Source organism: Apteryx rowi, unplaced genomic scaffold (assembly GCF_003343035.1).
Source record: "Apteryx rowi isolate R43461 unplaced genomic scaffold, aptRow1 scaffold_913, whole genome shotgun sequence".
Taxonomy (NCBI): Eukaryota; Metazoa; Chordata; class Aves; order Apterygiformes; family Apterygidae; genus Apteryx; species Apteryx rowi.
In genome coordinates, this window is record NW_020451220.1 from 17,162 (window position 1) to 39,985 (window position 22,824).

General features: G+C 36.1%; 1 protein-coding gene across 1 annotated transcript in view; it reads right to left on the bottom strand.

Annotated features, from left to right (window-relative positions):
- Positions 1–1,255: 1,255 nt before the first annotated feature.
- LOC112978307 (zeta-sarcoglycan-like) overlaps positions 1,256–22,824 on the bottom strand; it is a gene marked incomplete at its 3' end in the record, with an annotated part of 165,467 nt that continues 143,898 nt past the window's right edge. Inside the window, exon 4 of the mRNA XM_026091677.1 lies at positions 1,256–1,343. Coding sequence (XP_025947462.1) covers positions 1,256–1,343 — 88 coding nt within the window. The remainder of the gene's footprint in view (positions 1,344–22,824) is intronic.

A 22,824-nucleotide genomic window follows, 5' to 3' on the forward strand; every position in this document is an offset into this window, starting at 1 on the left:
TTTTTTTTCCAGCTAGCAAGATTGCCATTGCTTTATTTTTCTTTTTATCCAAAGGGCTTACTACATGACAGAACTATTTGATGGTGATAGTGACAATACTAGACAACATTAGAAACTACTATCACATTTTATGAAAAACGTTCATATCAACGCATCCCCTGAAATCTGTCAAGATTGTAATTGTATTAATACTCTGTTGCCATTACTTAAAAGAATCAATTGTTTTCTGCTCAACACTTTAATGGGAAAATGGAAGGGATTTTGTGAGATAACAATATAGAAAAACCCCAGAAATAAAATGAAAAAAAGAAAATGCCTGGAGACTAAGGGGTGTCTCCTCAAATTTATATATACGTTAGTATATTACCCGTATCCATTTGTACATTTTTCAGTGTAGCTGTATTTTTCAGCATATTCCCAGCCAATATGTATTACTTTCCAATAGATCTAGAACATTATTTTGTACTTATTTTTCCAGTCAGTATTCTTAAAAAGCAATGAAAATCCTCAGTCCTGTTCTAGTCACCAAAATACACAAAAGACTACTTCATTAGTAGTACATATTTACTAACACAGTAAGTACGATTTGTGATAACGTGGTGAACTTTAAAGCAGGGAACAAATACATGAAAAACTGAATCAAGAGAAAGAATCTATAATGAACCGGTAAGTAGAGGATTTGTTATTTTTATTTTGCTTGGAACTTTGATTTGCTATATTTTATACTTCACAAAATATCGGACACTACTTGAATGAATGACTGGCAGTACTATCACTTTCCATTTAAATTCTGCAGCAAATGGGAAAGCATTTGAAATTTTGTTTTGGTTTGTTTCTTTACATTCTGTTTCTCTGACTGAATTTCAATATATGCTGATAAAAATTCATCATAAGAGCAATGGGGTCAATCCAATACCCACTGAAGTAATGGAAGACTAATGGAATTAGTAAGAAAATGACAGTTATTTTCCCTTTGAAATTGTCTGTTCAGACATGGTTGTTGAGGTTTTTTTAGTTTGTTTTGTTACAACTCTCTCAAAAATAATCATTTTTCATTAAAATGTTTTAACTATTTTGGGGGCATTTTCACTTTCTCTTGTCTTCAGCTAATACTGAATCAAGCTTTTATGATCCATTTGAGTAAGTATGATTATGAGAATTTTTCACTCTCTTCAACAATATTTTCTCTTTGATATTAATTAATCTATTCATAAAGGTGAACTGATTTACATAATAATTAATAAAGAACACTCACCTACTGTCAGTTGTCCAGTTAACTGCCCCATGTGATTTCTTGCATTCACTGTTACATTTCTGTCAGACTGTAAGACCAGTGGGCTATCCTGGGAAACATGTATAAGACGATAAATGAGAGAAAAAAATGCAGGTAGATTTAAATTAGAACTTAAATCATAAACACGCATGCTGACAGGGGAGTCAAGTCAAATATGATAGCTTAATTTTTTATTTCCATAAAGTATTTTACAAATCAAATTTTTGTATAAAAGATTAATTTAAATACTATTTTAACCTAAATCCCAACTGCATAGAAGCCCCTACTTTTAGAAATCAGCATGGAACTTAATTTATATAAATTGTGCCTTATTTTCCGAGGATTATATAAAAATCACAAATTTAAAAAACACTAACACAAACCTGTTTCATTAGCCTTTTCTATATATTGATAATGCATACTTTTATAACTACCTAATCAGCTCTATACTACATTATTCTATTAATCTATACAACCTATAGTGTTTGGATTGCATTATTCAAACTTTAAAACCACAGCCATGCATGTCTTGGAAGATAACAAATATCACTGTTCTCAAAAAGCAAAGAAAAGAGAGCCCTGGAAGGTAAGTATCATATAATGTAGACAGCACTGAACTAGCTTTAAAATAGCTAACAAGGGTACTATTAGCAATCAGGCCAATATAATATGAAGCCAAGCGTGGTAGGATATTAAGTATGCCATTAACATTTTGGTGCTAGTTTACATATATATGTGTAGACATACCCTGTGTCCAGAGCCAGTTTGAGGTATCTCAGAAATGAGAACAAAATTGAATTTAGCTCCTTGAAGAATGAGGAGGCAGATCTACTCCTCCAGGGAAAGGGTTGGGGTATGGAAAAGAAAAGAGCTTCAACAGAGAGCCAAGGCCAGCCTGAAAAACTGGGCTTTACTGATCGTGCTCCCTTGGAGGCAGTGAGTGTGTGAGAGGAAGGAAAACGAGGATGACGGTGCTGCTGCAGAGAGGCTCTTTCCTCCCAAGAATCCACTGCAACCACATCCCCTGTTCTTCCTCTGAATTTGGCGTGAGACCATGGGCACATTAATGCCTCTGGCAATCTGCTGCCTGGCAGAGACCCCCTACCTATGCCTTTGGCCTGAATCTTGGATGACAGAACTTTACAGGGATGGTTGTTTTTGTTTGATTTTTTACAGCAACTATTTTCTAAGAACTTTCTTAGGAAATCTAATTTTTTCCAGTTTTTCATTTATTCCTGTTGCTCAGACACATTGCTATACTGAAATTTTTTCAGTCCTGATTTGCAACAGTTGTGTTTCAACTCAAGCATATATATTCCAGGACAGGTAAGGGGGTGTAACTTCCTCCACAATCCAGCACAGCTGCAGAAAAAGCTATTAGTCAACTGATGTAAGAAAAGCTTATCCAATGCCAATAGGACACATTAAAGAAACAGCCAGGCAAGTCCCTGATCTAGGAATGACTAGAGGCTGGGAAAATGTTCTGAGAATTACTATATATTCATTCTGTTCTTATAGTCTTCCCTGGGAATCCACTATTGCCCACTGTTGGACAGAGCATATTAGGTTAAATGAATCCATTAATCTATGCCTTTTCTCACTCAGCCCATCAGTTCTTCCTGTTCTTGAAGGTTTGCTTAGATGAGAGAAAGGAGTTAAGGAGCCATATATAAAGATTTATTTTAAACTGAGTGATGCATTAGGTTTGGGTTTTAATCTGTTATTCTCTGTCTTTTCTTTCGAGTCTGTGCTTTCCTCTGCAAGAAACACTCTCCTTAGTTGTTTTCACAGTGATTATTAACCTTAAATTACTCAGTCCCCTGGAAAGTCTGAAATAACTCAGAGCTAATTTCTAACATTTCAGGTGTGCTTTTCCTCTTGCTGGACTGCGGCATCACCTCTCTCTCTCTAATGTCCTGCCAATTAGCTCTGCATCATGGAATCTGGCAAGTGAAAGTTGCTGTTTGGCTTGTCCATCTTTCTAGATAAAGAGCTATAATTATCAGTGAGACACTGTGTTCAAAGTGACTCGTTTGAGCTAGGCACATGATGCTATCCAGGGAAGTTCCAGCAACAAAAGCAGCTGCTGTGGACCTTTTTCTCAACACTTGATTTGATTTACATTTTCCTTATGGTCCTTTGAAGATCATTAGGTTCAGACAACTGCTGCTCTAACAAAAGGAGGTCATACTGATAGACAGCTGCACAGCTCAAGTATCAGAATATATCTTTAAGGAGCCCTTTCCACTTTTGCTTAGTCAGTATTTGGAGAAGAGTCTTCTCAGCTAGAATAATCTCTCCCTTAGCAAGGGAGGATACTGTCTTAACTACTTTTGCCTTCTTAGATAAGGGCTTGGTAACTTAGCTGTCCAAACAGTGTTCACAGTCTGATCTGAGGGTTTCACCTTAGGAATATGCTTAACTAGATGCTCAGGCTATAATCAATGTCTCAGGCTTCTTTGGCTCAGGCTCTGATTGTAAATGAAGACCTTGGGTATCAAATTCTCAAGCATGAGATAATGAAAGATTAGGTGAACCAAGGCTTCTTTCTTCTCCTTTCCTTATCTTATTTAAAAGATGAAAAGAGGGATGTAGAAGTTAAGAACTTACTTAAACCTATATTCCTTAGTTCCTAGATGTCATATATATAGCTACAAGCTTAAATTCTGGCCCAAATAAAATCAGTGGCAAAAATCCCATCAATTTAAGCAGTCCAGCATTTTATCTACCGTATTTACCTTTACCTTTATTTACCACAGAAAGTGCCTAAAGACAGAGGTTCAAGATATTCAAAAGTTGTCTACTCAGAGGAGATAGCAACTCAGAGAAAACTTAGTTGAAATCAATAGAATTAGAGCAAGATGAGTAAAGTGAGATGAGCGTCAGTCATACAAATCCAAATTAAAATAAATCTATGGCATAAAAATGATGGATAATTTTCTCTCTGGATCAGCAGATTTGCTATTCTTCTGATTTGAATGTCAGCTTTCAATTTAATGGATGAGCTAATCCACAAAATACTTCACTTTCAGATACCAGTAGAGAGTTAGAGGTAAATCATCATCATGCTTTTTACCTGGATACTGGAAATTTTTAAAAATGTTTTGATGAATGTATAAACACAAAGAATAGAAAAAATGGATAATTAAACTCTCCAAATACTGTGGATAAAGAAGATTTTTTTTGAAGTCAGACAAGCCTAGGAATATGCTTAGTTACTTTCTTGATATAAATTTCTAGGCTGATAAGGTATAAGAACCAGAATGGTACATTAGTAAATGATTACATACATTTATTTAATGACAAAAAGCTTTAGATTATTCTTGACAGAAAGTACGCTTGAAAAAAGGGACAAAATTCTGTTACTTCTGTTGCTGTTATTACACAGAATCACAGAATCGCTGAGGTTGGAAGGGACCTTTGGAGATCATCTAGTCCAACCCCTCTGCTCAAGCAGGGTCACCTAGAGCACGTTGCGCAGGATTGCGTCCAGGCGGGTTTTGAATATCTCCAGAGAAGGAGACTCCACAACCTCTCTGGGCAACCTGTTCCAGTGCTCTGTCATATTATACAGCTTTATATCAGTTCTTACCATGCAGAAGTGAACACTGGGAATATTTTCTCTTACATGCAATAAAGCAATATATTGGTACATACATATGAGTATCAGGAACAGACTTATGCTCCATATTCAGAATATATACATACACCATAAAAGTTATCCTAAATGACTTCATATTTACATGTTGGGAAAGGAACATCTTTGAAGAAGTTCTCCATCACTTAATACTGTTTCTTGACACTAAGTTAATTAGAATGCATGAGTAAAAGACATCGAAAGACAGGTCTATCTTGTCCATCGCAACCATCTGTCCCTGACGAAGGCCAAATCATAGCTACAGCCCCAGTCACCTGAGTTTAAAACCTGTTCTTTGCTACCTGAACTCGCAGTATGGGGCAAATGAGCAGGGAGGGGAAGGTGCAACTAACACATTCTTTTATTAACTGCAAGGATGTATTATGAATTAAGTATAGCTGTTAGTGTGCTGTATAAATTTGCTCCGAGATTACCTGTGTTTGTGAAGTATTTACAGGAACAGTTTTTTGTATGCTGCAAAGCCAGTGAAAATCTTTAAGTGGAACAAGTCATACTGACCACATGATGATTTTGTAAGTATTCTTCATGCACATCTAGGGCAGCCAATTTCTTTACTGGGACACAAGTTTCCTTCAGGTACATCACCCGCGTACAAGACAGTGAAAAGCTTGCTTTGCAAACAAGTAAACAAACAAAAAGAACAAAGAATTTCAGCTAATGAGATTATGCCAGTTTTTATTTGCTCTGGAAATGATATCTGAACTCAATTATCTTAATAGGGAAAACTTTTTCAGCTCTGCAAATAAAATACTGAGTCTTACATCCTGGAAGGGTTATAYTTTTTAAGCAAAACTTTTAAAAATACAACACAGGATAAAAGATTTTATTTCAGGAATACAGCCTTTTGTGGTTTTCCCCAGTATTTAATGAATCACATGTATCACAGTACAAACTTTTCACCTCATATATCCTTTCTCCTGCTTTTAATTTTGTACTGAAGTGCAATTCTTTATTTTTGATGCATGACACTGACACAGAAATGTCTGCGCTGTTCCCTGACAGACATGAGGACTTCAAGAACTTGCTGATGCTCATGATACCATATGAGATGTCCCACGCTATAAACCTGAGATGTTACAACTTGAAGATTTTCAGTAATGCATTAAAGACAAACTAGATGAACATGATGGTACTATAGTCACTTGTGATCTGAAACAATTTTGCAGTTGGGATTCTTACAGGTAAGAAAAATAAATAAATTTAGGAATATATAAGGATATTTTTGAAAAACTTTCTTTAATCTGAGTCCAGATATAAATACAATGGAAGATTTGTGAAAATTAGTATTTTCCTTTTTTTTAAACCATGCAGTATGGATCACAGTGCAATACTGATAAATACAAACTTTTATTTTTATAATTGGACTAACATATTATAATTATGCAAAAGGCCAATAGATAAGGCCTTATAAAGTGTCATTTTGCTAACAAATATTATGCATAAGCAATAATAGCAAAACTCTCATTTCTTGGTTCAGATGGTTCAGTTATTCTTGACGTATTTTGGACAAATTTCATGTTTTTTGTACATCATTCAAACAGGCAGTCTTAGCTAATTAAATCAGTTTTGAAGAGTATTTCCCAAATCAACCCTTCAAAGTAGAAAAAAATTAAACACAGCAATTTAATTCCTGTTAGTTTAATATAACATTAGTTTACTGTAGGTAAGATGATATACTGTATAATGAACTATAATCCTGCACTACTCAGAACAGAATTAATTATGATAATACCACATATTTTGACACTCATAGGAATAGTAGCAATATATAAACCATAGATTAAAGTGCTTAAATTGCCATGTGTCAGCATGCAAAGTCCCTAGCACTCATGATTTCAATCCAGTGCTTGGATAAGCACAAAAATTGGGGTTTCTGGACTTCCCCACAGTGTCATGCAGAGGTAAAAAGTAATGTAAAAAGTAACGAGGATTCTAGTTCTGCTCACGCTATCTGTTGGCAATTTGTGAGAAGACATTAGGTTGCACACTGCTCTGTTACTTGCAGTTAGTAAGATATATCAGAATGTTTCCTTACAGGGCTCTTTCAACATGCCTGCCTTGGTAGAGTGGCTAATCTTTCCTAACTAGTGATTCAGTGCTCCCCAAGTCAGCCCACACAGCAGCTGCATTGCAAGAGTTTTACAAAGACTAGGAACATGAGCCCCGGGGCTGCCCAGAGCCGTGCTTCCTCTTCTGCTCAGGCTGCAGGTGCCTGTGAATGAGCCGTGCATCTGGCCAGTGAGCCAGACAGATGCACCGGGAACGCACGAGTTAGTTGGCAACACCACAGAGGGGAAATGGCACCTGAGAGAAGGACAAAGCAGTCAGTCCACTGGTCAGCCTGGCAGCCCAAGGGAGTCAAAGAGCAACTTGGTGGTTTTGCAATAACTACTTTGATGACTGCAGATCAGGCAGACAGGGGATAACAAGCGTGAAGACTGCTTTGGAGGACTTTAGTGCAAAAAGTTCAGAAGGAGAAAATGAAAGGCACAGTGTGGGTCAAGAAGGGTAGAAAGCAGACCAAAGTAGCTGCAAGGGGCTGGAGAGAGTGTTCCTTTGCTGTTTACCAATTGCCCAAAATCCAGAAGAAGAACGTGAGCACGTTTCTTACCTCTCTTCCTTGCAAAAAGGGAGGTAATAATGGAGCTGGAAGAAAAAGCCCCAGGGACTGAGAAAACACACATGTAAGGCTGGAAGCCTCAGAGCCAAACGTTTTATTGTTAACTTTATTATTAACACTAAACAAACATGAAGGAACTTGAGTAAGGAAAGACCTGATAAAGACCAGACCTACAAATGCCAACAATTGCTGAGCTCTTGACTTTTTAAAAGTTTGGAGTTGGTATGAAATGTACTTCAGGTACATTTAAGGGAAGGCAATCTAGCTGAAAGCTTGGAAGAGGATCGGACTATCAAAGTACAAAATAAAGAAAAATATTTTTCTCTAGAATCTTTTTTTTCTCAAGGTATGAGGACAGTAGGGTCCCTAAAATAAGGGTACTTCAAGCAGGCAGAAGTGAATAAGGCACTGTCCAAGTTATTCCTGGACAATTCCTAGATGGGAAGAGGTACAACCCAATTAAATCACGTACTTTACATATTTTCTGTATTCCCGCATTCCCAAAACAATAATGTTTCAACTTAGATTTTAGTTCTTTACTTCGATCCTGCTTGATTGGCCTTTCTAGCCTCAGAGACACAATTTAATTCATAATAATTACATTAAATATCAGGATGCTTATTTTTTGGACTTCTGCCCTAGGGAAACATTCTGGATATCTTAAAAGTTTGGTGAAATGTTTTTGAAAATCATTTTTAATGCTAATTTTGTAGAAGTTTGAAAAAGTATTCAGGTCAACCACAAAGACAATTTATTTCGTTCTTCTATGCCAAGAGTTATTAATATATAATAATCACCAAATGTTAGCAGAAAAAAATTTTTTTTCTAAATATATATATATATAACACACTGGTAAATGAGCAGTACATTTCATTTTACATCAAAACTCATTTAGTAAAGGTACCTTTATGGATGTACAGCTGTATTTGCAATGAGACACTAATTCTACCTAGTTTTCCAAGTCAAGGAGAGACACAGACCTCACTTAATTTACTCACCACAGAAATTAAAAACAGTGGAAAAGGGGGTAAATAGAGCATCATTATGGATATTGACAAGGTTCAAGAAACAGATTTTATATTTTAGATATTGCTTGTTCATCAAAGGATGTTCCCAGTCTCTGCTCTGTCAGCCTTCTGATACGCAAAAGGCAGTTCCAACCTCAGAAGGTCTGTATCAGTCTGCCTGTGGTCAGCCTTTAGACTCAGTTCTTCGCGCTGAGCATGTGCAAGATGGGCAACTTTCCATGACAATACTACATTAAATGTAATCAAAACCTTACAGAACCTTAACATCTAGGGAAGGAGAAAGCTTCCCTGAAGTCAGTTCTTCCTTAAACCTGCCCTAGAGATCACCTCCTCCAGTTTCTTCCCTTCTTTGCTATTTGCTTTCCTAAAGCCAAACAGTCATAGGTTCCCACTACATTTGGTTTCCAATCTCCAGCTTGTCTTTTGGTATTTTAAATTCCTTTAAATTCTAACAAAGTCTGGAAAACTGCAATGCTATGACAATAATTTTGTTAGTCTACTTTCCTGACCAATATTATTACACATTCTCACCATAAAATAAAAGTGCCCATGGAGTCTCTGACCTGTTCTTGGTCACAGATATCATCCCACGTCAGACTCAGCAAACGTGAACCCAAACTTGCTTACACCTACCACGGTAATACAGATGTAGCCAATGAGAATCATATGCAGCACTCTGGAGAGCCACATGCACTAGTAAAGCTGCACAGTGATCATTGCTATAACCTCCAGACAGAAATAACCTCCTTGTTTTACTTCCTCATATAATGCACCATGAAATTTTTATTATGCCAGAATTCAGTCATGCATAGAATAACTTAGTGATAAAGCAGAAGCAGACTATTTAAATAGCAGATAAAAGATGTGTCTTTTCTCGAATTGATTTAAACATCAAACAAAACTTGAAATGGACTTTAAATTTAAACATCCCAACTAAAATTAAAGAAGACTGCAATGAACTTGGAAAAAAATTGTTATATGCCCAAAGCTCACTCCTTAGTCATTAAGCTTGTGACACAGAGCAAGTAAAATTGTATATTACTGAGCTGCAAAGCCCCCACAAAATTTTAATTATGACAAATGTAGGAAATCAGTGCAAGTCTTAAAATTTGAAGACAAAACATTAAGGATGGAATCATTGTACTTCATTACTTTCAGACCATCATTTTTTGCTCTGTGTGTGTCAGGTGCTGAATGAATTTTAGACATTAAAGTTAAGTGCCCACCAGTAACCTAATAGTCCAGCATGATATTTTAAATACTGGAGAGAGATCTTTCAGCTGCTCTTTGTGTGCAGAAGTCATGATATACTGTTACAACAAAACAAGAGATTTAGCATGTGTTTCTGGTGCCTTTTTCACTTAAAGCGCTAAAATTTTAAAGATAGCAGCAATTAACTCCAGGAAAAGGTTAAAGACATTAGAGGAAAATTTATATAAATCAGAATATATTCACACATTTAGAAGTTATTTCCCACCATTCTCAATTATGTATTGAGGAAGTATTTCTCTGCAGAATTTGAATTGCATTTATTTTAGACTCACTAGCTGAGAGAAAACATCACGCTGTAGTCAGTGATCTGATCACCTGGATTACCTTGTGACAGATTTCTAGTTTCTGAGATGTCCATGACAGAGACAAGCAAGTATAGTGCCAACTCCTGCTTCACTTGATGCATAACCCTGAAATATACATGAGTTTACATGCTGATAATTAATTGCACACAGTCAAACAAAATCCCCAATATAAATAGAAAATTTAGCCAAAACAAACTTATTCCACGATGTTTGTTCTAGAAAACCTGACATAAAAGCACTGAAAAATGTGAAGTCTCTAGCATATCATGAAGTTCTGGGTGCCACTTTTATGGTGTCTCACAGACACCCAGCAAAGGACTATATAGAAGTAGAATGAAAGCTGTTAGGTGGCTACGCATCCAACTCCATCCCAGCTGCTGGTGAAAGCACTTAGGTTGACTTGCTATTGCTTTTCTCACTACTGGCACAGGAAGGCACTTTAGCAATATGCACTTTATTGTCAGAGAGCAGCAAAAGCTGGCTGTGCTGTGAGGAATGGCAACCTGGGAGCCAGGGGTGGCCAGGCAGGAAGGGGCAGTGTCCATGACAAGGGTTGTGGTCCCACAGTGCCCAAATAAGAGCAGAGCTGGTCCAATGACAGTAACTAGGGTTATCCAACAGTCCCAGTGATCGCCAGACCAGTCCATAGTGACAAGGCAATTCCAAGGTCAGGGAAGTCAAGACAGCAGGTCAGGACGGATAAAGTACATGGTCAGCCCGAGACATACCTACAACATAGCTCAGGTGAGGACCGACGGCAAGGGCCAGAGCTTAAATGCAGCCTCTGAGGCAAAGGAGGGAGAGCTTCACAAGGCTGCTCACAGCTTGCTTCACATCGGTTTGATCCAAGGTTACACAGCTGCACCATCAGGGCTGGCCTTGATCACAGGCAGCAAAACCCCTAGGAGTGGGGGCAGAAGGGGCTGCAGGGCCTGGTGGTGCACTCAGGCCCTGACACTGCTACTCTTTCAGGAATGTCTGAATGAGAGCAAGTGACCACAGAACAGGGGCACTGGACTACAAATGGAGACCTATACCTTTTCTTTTCTCCTGCCTAACAGCCATATCCATGTGGAGGCAGATGAGAGGGAAAGAGGACCATAAGCTTGATTTGGAGAGCTACGCAAGAAGAAAAAAAAATGGGTGTTCATGTACGTCTGCACTGAAATCCGAAGCATTTACAGACATTTTATGTAGACCGCCTCAAGGCTGAGTTTTACAGCACGTGAGGAGGCAGCTGTCAGTGGCCATGTTGTAAGTTCTAGAAGAGCTCTGTTAAAGAGATCAATCCTATGATCTGTCCATTTTTATTTCACTATGATTTCTATTATAACACTTTTCAAGTTCTAAAGCTGAAGAAGGATAAATAAATTCTAAAGGCAGTTTAAGGTGCAAAACAGAATTTCAAAGAAAATTACATAAATTGTAGCAGAGATCTTAAATGAATGGTATAGCTAAGACAAAACAGCAAGGAAATACTTGCTATTAATTAGAAATTATTTAAAAATCTATTTAGTGCATCTTAAAATTAATACAGTAAAGGAAACTATCAGGCACAAAAGTGAAGCAAGACTAGCCATTCATTTAAAAGTGTTTAGCTGGAAGGTTTATTTTAAGCGTATATTAAACTTAGTATATTATAGAACATTAAGGCTGCAGTAACCTACATGATTAAATGATGGTACTAATATTAGCAGCAGCAGCTCCAATAGCAAATTTCAGAAATGGTTATGCGTATTCTTTGTTTGCTGCACTTAGCTATATTAGTTTCTACAATGCTGAGATTTCCTGATAAGCTTCCCTTCAAGAAGAAGCAGTCACTGCTGGATCTTGATTACCTTGGCAATGATTTCTGCATTGCTAGTTCTCTCTATTGTCCCTGCATTAAGTAACCAGAAGCACACAAATGTCAGATGAACTCTAAAACTGAAATGCTGAAAGAAAAGGTTCTTATTACTATTACTCCATTCAGCCCTCCCCTGCATGCACCCATTGCTTATTCCATCACCTGTTAGATGCTTTTAGGTTTCATGATTGCAGTTGTTTGATGCAAGCACTATCAATTCCATGCATGTTTAGCATGAGGAATAATGAGGCTTTGAACAAGGCATCAAAAAGAAAATGACGATAAGAACAGGAATTACAGATAATCCACTGGTTATCCCTAGGAGTACCTATTGTGAAAAGTATGCTTTTTTTAATTTTTAGAAAACGTCTTGATCATGATAGCCCAGGGCCTAGGACTCCAACATTTACAGCAAGGGTCTCAGCATGTATTTTATCAGCTGCTGAGCACATGGATTCACTTCAAAAAATGTCTTTGCAGCACTTCTATCATGAAAGTAATATCTGTGGGAGTTATGGAGAAAATTCACTTTTGAGTGTCTAGCTAGAAGAGTCAGATAACTCTTCATATACTCTTTGGCTTTAAGGGAGTAGGGGAAGTTAATGTTTTAACTCTTCCATTTTAATTATGGAGCCATGATCTACACCTTCGGTCCTCCCTGTGGTCAGTCCCAGTCTCCATTACAGGTCAAAAGTATGTGGGTCCAAGAAGTCTCCCATCTTCTCATAAGAAAGGATCTGTTTCACTATTTTTTATCCTTATCTCTTCTTGGTTTTTAGGCTTTCTTGGATGACGTTGCATCTGTGAAACCTCTTCCCCCCCGGGCTTCCTCTACTGCCCACCATTCCTGACCCTGATTAGGGCTGCTCTGAATTTCCCAGGGGAAACAACGCATGCTGGCATGTTTTCTTCCCACCCGAGGGAGGAGTGCGTGGTCATCTCATATTGGTCAGCCAGAAAACAACAATAAAATACTTAATTAACAAACAGAGATCACTCACATAAAGAATTAAGGTGTCTGATGCCTATTTGGTTGCTACAGTCTTTTCAGTTTTTGAACAGATATATAATAAACAATGAAGAATATTCTTTGTTTTCCACATCGTCAGGCAGAACCACTACAAGATCTTAATCTGAATTAGACTTTTTAAATAAAGTATTTATCTTTTATCACCATATGTTATGAAGCATCAATCCAAAATCTGTAGTATCTTGAACACAATAGGTAGGAGAAAGTATTCCAAAATTAAATAAAGAAATCCTCTACACATCATGCATTCATCTATAATTCTGACAGATCAACATTTATAAAATGACCTTGAAAACTATTAACTCGAGCTTTGCTTTTATACACACTTTAACCTTGTAAAACATTCAATAAGAAGTTTTGCCATTAGTATGACACAAACATGACCAGTATGTGAGCTCAGCATTTGTTGTAGGTCTCCTCGAAAACTTGTCATCTGGGGAAAGAAAATATTCATCCCCACTATTATTGTAGGACGTGACTTGGTGGTTCAGTAAATTTCCCTTCTGTTAGAAAATTTGCTTTGAGACTTGCCAATCACACATTAAAAAAAAATCCTATTCTCAAGGTCAAAATAAAGGAAATAAAATTCTGTGGAGAGGTTTATTGTTCGGGGAAAGAGACAGCATATGCCCTCTCAGAAAAGCATACTTTTTCAGTGGCAGCAACACTAATGTCAATTTTGCAACTGTAGATAATTTCACCTTTTAGTACCGCAGATCTTTTCCAAAGTAAATAATTAATAATTTGTCTTTCTTTTTTACTCTATAACTAGTCATGATTCATTTCTTTTTTGGTAACTAGCTAACTTTTCTATACCAGACCCTTTTCCATTGCAGGAATTAAAAGGTTGAAAAAAACAACTTGCTTCCACTGCCAGAGACAAATAAAGTTCTGTGGTATTGGAGCTTTCTACAGACAACATTTAGATTAAAACACAGACACTGGATCACTTGTGCAACCTGCAGAACTAATCAGTAAAGTTCTAAAGACAGGATTTCTTTCAAATTCAAGATCAGAGAGTAATATGGGACATTACAAATGAGTGCATTTCCTTCACAACATTTAAACTGCCAAAATGATCTCATTCCGTTTTCTGTTAATGTTTGCATACTTTTTATATTTCTGCATAAGGAAGACAATGAATATGCAGGCAAATCAAAAAAGTAAGATTTTTTTTTCTTTAATTTTGCCTTCAATACTGGCACTGTAGTGGTTTTTATTATTTCATGTTGTGTTTCTGGCAACCGGTCAAGCACTACTAAAATGTAAAGGGATGATGAAACATCTTCAGGCAATTCTGTCTCTATCTGATTATTACACTATTTGTCAGTACAAGCCATTATACTTAAGTTTCCATTATAACCTTATTAATATTCCTTTATAATTTTATTAATATTGCTGTAAAATATTTCTAGTGAAGCTTAGTTATTTTCAGTGAAGCTTAAGACTAAAAAATGGCGTAAGATTTTTTTCCCCACTTTTATCTTAAAAGGCAGTGAAAAAAGTTCCATTATGTGTTTGAACACTGATTTTTGAGCAAAGACAATGAAAAAAAGTTAGGCTTTGTTCATACTTGTCACAGAACAACTCTGCTCTGAAGAATATAAGTCCTTAGTTTAAATCTTTCAAAGTGTATGAATATATGAAAATGATGCCAAAGTTGTCCAAATGTACAGAAAAAGCTGCATATGCATCAATATAATAAAAATATTTAACATCAAACTTTTTCAGGAAGTTTTTCAGGATCCTAAGAGGTCTCTCTAATAGACACTTTCTTTCTTGAATCTTGTCAGCCCTTCCAAGATTCTGGATCTCTATTCATTGAAAATCAATGTGACTTTAAATATTTTATCCTTAAAGTCAATCTTACAGTTAAAATTGAGAAAATGTGTCATAAGAATTTAGCTGATATTGAACCAAGCAAAGAATATGTTCAGTCTACTAATTCAGAATTAAATAAATATGAAAATTAAAAAAATTCCTACTCTTAGTATTGTAATTAAATCAATATCTCTTGCCAACAGATTCTAAATCACAATGAAAAATATTTACCAGTTTGTCAGATACTCAGTTTTTATTTTGTTAAGCTGCTTAACAAGAAACCCCCTGAAAATCCAACAGCTGATCTACATTCTCAGAGCAAACTACATCAAGCCTCCTTCTCAGACTAAGCCTTTCCTCCTGCCTTCTCTTAGGAATAGACTTCCACAGAATATCTGATAGGGGGAAATGGCTTAATAACTCTTGTTTAACAAAGATCACTGATGGGAATGTCAAGCCTCAAGACTTTTAAGGACAAAATATACTCTAAGGAGAGAACATATTAAATAAAAAAAAATGAAGTAATCTTTTGAAACTTAAAGAGAATTAAAAATATGAAAATTTCACACTGAAAATGTTTCAGAGCTTATTATTTACTGAACTGCAAAAAATAAAAATAATAAAGCAAATGAGAATAGAAAGACCTACCTATGTGACCCCAGAACTAAAATAAACATTTTCTAGCACTGGTTTCAACTATATGACACTAGATTTCCAGTTTCTCCAAGCTCAAATAACAGGAATGACAGCAACGTTATTATTTATCTTCTCTCAGGATGCAGTTTGGCATTTTCTTTCCCTTCTCAGAAAAGAAAAAACACTGGTTCTACCTCTAGTTCTCATCCCATCACTCAAATGATCTAGCTAAGCCCCACCCCACCCCCCTAAAAAAAGACAATAACTAAAAACTCCAGAGTTTAAGTTTTTTACCCAGATCATTTCATTAGTTTTTAGACTACAGCTTGACTAAAACCATTGAGCTGGTACAAGTAAGAGAGATGCCCTGAAGCAGAGGATAGGATTGACCAACTATTGGTAGCAAAGAGAAGAGTGTTCTTAAACTACATTTGAGAACAGGAGAATAGAGAAATATTTTTCTGCCAAAGAATCTAATGTGAAACTGGAAGTCTTCCAACATTTATCTATTTCTCTCCAAAAGATTTATGGTAAAGTGGAAGAAACAGGATCAGAACTTGTGTTTGTTCAAAATCTGACAGTGGTTTTGTTTGTCATGTTCATTAAGGTTTTAAAACAACTTCAGATGGTACCTATTTAAAGTAGTACAGACCAACAAAAATCAATTTCAAGGATTTTAGTTTCCCTTCAGATAGTAATGTACATTAATTTAAACCAGCAGTAATTCTGTCGGTTTATATCAGGTAGCATTTATACTGAAGCCCTTATAGCCTCTATAGAACATAATTTTGTACAAAAATAAATTTTAAGTAGTGAACTGAAAACACTTTGGGGCTGTCTAAACAGCAGCAGAATCTTTATAAGACAAAACTGGCTCGTCAGTCAAACTCGGTCTTGTTGGAATCTAATATGTTTGCAACTACCTCTTAATTGGCAACAGGCTGTGCTATAATTCCTCCCCTGAAGAGCACATTTCTTTTGTTTTTAGTTTATCCATTTTGCCGTGGGGGATTATGCAGATGGTAAAGCACCCTGAGTATATGAGATTGCCAGGCAGTCAAGTGGAAAGTCACTTGAACTCACATTTTGTAACTGATCCTACGGTTAATCTCCTTTCTTGTGAAAATGGCCTGGTACATTTTTTACAAAGCATCACCTTGGAACTTTTGTTTGCCAATCACTATAAACCTTTGGAAAGAGATCCTAACAAACTGACACATATATAGTATTTCAAGTTCTTCCTTCACTCATCTTTGCTGTTGCTATTGTGTTAATGTCATAGCAAAAAAATAAATAAATAAATAAATAAAATCAAGTGCGCTATTTCAAGAAAAAAGAAAATGTTCTCTGCTTAAATGTCCATGTAAAAACAAACTTCAGCTAATTGCCTATAATCCTTACTAAAGGAAATCTGAACTCAATTTTCATCCCTTGAAAATGTTATATATTCATATTTTAGACTATCTTTTACCCAGAGTGGTTAGTAACTGGTGAAAAGATATCTTCCATATATATGATATGATGGCTATATCAACTTGTACCAGGATACCTTTGAATGAAAACCTATATAATATTCATGCATATATCTTGAAAATTATTTTGGTTGTTCCAATAGCCTGGGAATAAATCTACACAGTCTTGAAACTCTTGAAAAATTTATATTCTCTTTGGGTCTCTTATTCACTAACTTCAGTAACTGTGCTAACAATTATACAATGCAATGCTTTCATCTAGCTATAATCAAAAATAAAACATGCAGAGCTACACATCAAATGTGGGAAGGAACACACCAGAATTTGTGTTTTGCTTTCTCTGGCTAATATTAGCTAGTGGATCTTTTTTCAACCAATAGAATTATAAAAGCCATGGTCAGTTGTATTTCCTACAGAAAATGAGCTCTAGTTTCACCTAATTTGTTTCCTGTACAGCCATCAGCAAACAGTCCTACCTCAGCCAAAGTTTTTGAATGTTAGTCATCTACCAGTTTCTGTTTTCAGGGGTCTTTCCTAAAACTGTATTTTAACAATGTGTTTTCTCTTGGTCAGGGAGCCAAACATCCTGAGGGGAAAAGAAGGACTTCCATTTTGCAACAATTCTGCCATAACTCAGCATTTTTGTAGCTTATTGTGAGAAAAACTGAGTAAAACAAATTTTTTTTAAAAGTATGCAAAAGACAAAGAAAACCTAACTATAACCTACATTATCATTCAAATTTTCATGTCTCATAAATTACACAAATGAATTCTGACAGTGGAAGCATAACAGCACTAGTCAAAGTAAACATAGAGGGAAATGGAGATTTTCAAAACGTACGTTATTGTAGCCGTGTCACATGAAATAGAGCTCCATGCTGTTTTCATTGTGACATAGAATTAGGAAGGAGATATTCAATTTCAGTATCTTTATCTGTTTTTCTGTTTTATTTTTATATGCTGTATCTATAAAAGACAATGAAAATATCATTTCAAAACCAGGAAGGCTGTATTTTCAAAACAGCAACCTGTCAACAAAAGATTGCCAAAACAGAAAGTTCCCAGCAGTCATCATAAAAAGAAATGACACAATCTCCCAAATAAATCTCTCTCCAGTTGTTTTAATGTGATGCTCCTTTTAAGCAACATCCCTGCTAGCTCCTAAGCAGTCAGGGAACAGGATACTGCTTTTAATCTTGCCATCTCTCAGCATGCCTCTGGGAGCACAGACCCTGCTGTTACATGCGCACTAAGGCAGGTGATGTCCATGGCAGGCCACATGGTCCTGGCCCCTTTTTGAAGAAGAAGCTAGGGTGAGCAAGGAGGGACAGATGCAAAACATCTCACTTTCATTACAGGGTGAAGTCAAGAAATGGACAGGACCCAAACCTGAGTCCCCCAGTATATTCCTCTTGTTTGGCTTTTTCTCCTAAAAAGCTGGGCTGCAAGCAAGGTTGTGCTGCCCATTTCAAGGGTAAGTTTACAAATTTGTTCCAGAATCCCATGGAAACTTTTTCACAATTTAAAGGAAGCATACGATTTATATAGTTGGCACCTTTTGCACAGGTGTTCTTAAGCATTTGATTGATTAAAAAGAAAAAAGCAGGCATACAATAACCATTAAAAAAAATCACAGTTCCTAATGGCAACAGCCTTAAGCCACCCTTTTCTATAGGTCCAACTATGTACAACTAGAGAAGGTTTCCGATGGCTTAGACTCCCACTGCAAACTGCTTCTCTCTTGAGCTGCTAAAAAGGAGGAAATAGGTCAAATGCTCTGCCCTTTTTTGACCCCTTAATTCCTCTGACAGGCGACTGGGCAGTCAGTTCCCACCAGGTGAACAGAGATCTTGGCCAAGGGACTTCAATGTCAAGGTAAAGTCCTTCATGGTCCTAGAGGTCCAGTTCTGCTTAACAGAAAATGATGCATTCAGAGCGATTTATCTAATTCATTCATCATTTAAACCAACGGTCTCTACTGCCAGCTCAGTAGCAATACTTCTTAGGAAATGTTATCCCCAAGGAAGGGTAAAAAAGCAAAAGCCAGATTTACATTCAAGAAGTTGGCTGCAGGAGAGACACATAACAGAATACCAATTTCAATGCTATCCAAAACACAAACAAACATTTATCTGCTTCTTACTTTTTATTTTATACAGAAAATTGAAGGTTTTTGATTCCCCATGTCTTATACATATTTCAGATATTACCTTCAACTTTTTTTGCTTACTGAGGAGCTACACTCAAAAGGATTCATTTTCAGTATAGGCAGGACCTAACACAGATTTTATTAGATATAGATAGAAGAGTCTTAATCTGGGATTATTTAAAACCAGATTTCCACAGAAGAAGAGGACAGAAATCTAATCCATGTAGACAGTTCACTTGGCTTAGCACAACTGCTTTGCATCAACTACTTCAGCCTTGTTTTATCTTTGTAGGAAGATGCTGTAAATGCCATGATCTCCTTTTAAAGTTGAAACATCTCTGCCTTTTATTGTCTCATATCTTCTTTTCCCCAATGCACTGTTTAAAATGTCTACAGGTACTCTTTTATGAATAGAGACATTTATTTGGATTCATTCAATTCTACTATACTACCAGTGATTCATACTATCTGGAGGCACTCCCAAAGCTACAACTCAGCAGGACTGAATGAATTAGAGGTAAGCTTTCCTCAAGTGTTGTAGCAAAGTGATAAACAGGATGGAAGTTTCATACAATGTAAAAGTAAAGTCCTGCACCATGTGATGCATACTGAGAAAATATAAGTAATCAGTTTAGTAGTGCTAGAGGCAATGGATTACTAAGTTTAATGTATTTTTAAATCTGTTAAGATCCAGATTGTTTGAATGAGAAGTCAAGTCACCAGGTGATAGACTTCTAATAACCTAAAATGTTTTCTTAAGTCTTTCATTCAGCTCCATGACAGTTGTTGCCTGAAAATCCTAAATTACCTTAAATTTTTTCATTCTTCATTCCCTAATTCAAGAAGCAGCAATGTCATTCTCAATTCATTATTGGGGTTAAAAAACAGGGGTTGTTTCAGAATAAATATTAAAAATCATCAGGGAACACTATTGTGGCATTAGGATCTTATCTGTGAAATAGTGATTTGGGGGAGAAACCTCGATTCAGACCCAATTTAAATAGCAAAACACTTAAACCTGCAATGTTTAAACATGATTATTAGTAATAACCCCAGGAAAAGGAAATATTACCTATAGTGAATCGAGCATCACTGACACTTCAGTAAATTAATGAATGACCATATTTTAGGTCATTTGGAACTTTCACGCAACAGTAGGGAGAGAACACATAGTTGTGTTTAAAATCACAGCTTTTGAGAAAGAGGGCAGTATGGATAAGTCCATAGATACAGACAAATGGACTTAAAGGAAATATGGACAAATCCTGGAATTTCTGGTGACTTCTCCCATGGTCTTTTGGCCAGATCTATGCTGCTTTTAAAAATCATGTCAGTGAAGACAAATAAATGTGTCCAGTTATTCAGGCAGAGATTTAGGCTCTTATGGTTCCCATAGGCTGCACCCTGCACTGTACCCATTTGGACCAGGCTGTGTTCCTTGACCTCTCTGACACAGGCTCTTTTTCCATTACATATAAAACATAAGTCAAGTATAACAAACTCTGTCTCACTTGTGGAGTGCTGAAAATTGTTTACAATTGTTTATAATTTACTGAGTGTCAGGGCTCTCAGAAGCATTTTTTAATTATTAAAATCATTTTCACTGCTGAGAGTGAGATAATAACGAATTATATTTCAAACCTGTGTCCCTGAGCTGCCTTTGCTTCAGCTGTTCTGTATGCCCCCTTGTATGTGGATTTCTAAAGGTTAAGAAAAAATACGGACATAATGGCATACTGACAATTGATATTTATTCAAATTGCTACAATTTAGTGGGAAATAACTTTGGCCAATAAATCACTTTCAAGCATTCTTTCTCAAGACAAAGCCAGGCTTTATCACAAGGCCAGCTGTCAGGGATTCTTCGAAGATACAAACTTTGGATGTATAAAAGCCCAAATGTCACTATCAGCGTAAGAGTCCTTAAGAAGAGTAAAACTAGCTGATCCATCTGTCCAACAAAGAAAACACAAAATAATACTGAACGTATCAATTCCTATGATTCATATTACTTTTAGCTTTCAAGAACTTGTTTCATTCTATAATCATTATAATGAAACAACACACATTTCACATCTGCAATGCATAGATTTGTCTAATTGGGGACTTTAAATTGATATTTTTACATCACAAAATATCAGAAATATCAGATTATGTGGGAATACAATTTCATATATCAAATAAAAATGGAACTCATTTTCTCTATGACTGATCTGTTTAGAAATTTAAGTGAAGAATTGTCTGCTGATCCTCCTGCTTCACTTCCCTTATAAAAGACAAGAGAAAAACTAAAATAAACAAACTGTTACTTTCTTTCTGTTGTGCTAAAGAGTACTTTAAATCCACATTGACTGTCCTTTCCTTTAATCTTTAAATCACTGATTTTTTGAGTCACCATTGCCACATGTTAAGGCTTCAAACGCCCTTAATATTCATGCATCTTGTATATACTATAATTTGAATGTCTTTTTTGATTCTCTCTAGATTATGCAATAAATATATCAACTGCAATGTTATGAATTTCTTATTTTCAGTCCACAGACATTTCTGTCTTTCCTCTACAGGATATGAGCCTGTTCCAGAGGGATTAAAAAATAACCTGAAAAATACCATTTCCTCAAAATATCAGTCCTTGAAAAATCTCATTCATTCTTCATTTCAGGCAGTTCCTTTTTCAGAGGTATTCTTGGACTTTTGTTTGGTGCTCAAATCTCTGAAGTATCTCTAGCTAAAGGTATTTTTTTCATGTGCTTCTGGCTTATCATTGTAAGCTCTCCTGTTAGACCCAGATCTTCCCAAAACAATCTTGGATTTTATGAAATTGTTGCTGAATTGAGTTTGCTCTACAGGATCGTGCAGCTGAAACCATTCCTAAGGTACAACAACAGATTGCAGCTTCCCTACCTTTTATCCTCACAGAACATATTATATTAATTTTAAATTGCTTTACTCTCATCTGCTGGGGGCAATACATAGTTTTGTTGTCAAACTATGAAGTTCTATATAACCTGGAGACCAAAATTAAATCTTAAATACTAGTCTCTCTTCCTGTATGTCACAACAACAGAAGATATCACTGGGGATATCCAAGAAAAACATTGCATTGACTCATACACTTGTAGGCTAAAATTTATTAAGGAAGGAAAGTAATTTCACTCAACAGCCTGAAAAATGTCTGAGTCCATTGATATTTATGAAATGAATGTCCCACCTCCTTGAAAAGAATTTCCTTGAGAGATGGAAAGGTTGAATTGCTATAGTCATAGATTTTCAGATCAGAACTATTCATTAATTTGGCTTCCAGTATAGGTCAAAGATCCTTAACCCTGTAACTTCCATGTTGGTTTCTCTCCTCTAACCCTTAGGCAAACCTCCCTCCTCTCCCCACCAACCAAAATTAATCATCTCTTTTAAAATATTAATAGAGGCCCAAATTTCTGACAGAGCTCATTTCAAATATATGAAAAAATATATGCAGAGTTGAAATTTAAAAGATTTCTTTATGAAGAGCAGCCTTTGTTATATAAGCAGCACTATGTAACATTCTTGTAGGTTTTCAAGGATTTGTAAATTAGTTATAAACTCTGAGAAGAGGCCATCAGGTGAGAAAATCTATGGCTGTTAAGTTGAATATCTCTAACCATAACGTAAAGAGCTTCATCATGAAATTTTCAAAAGAGAAAAACATTCTCTTGCATTTAATAAGACTGCCAT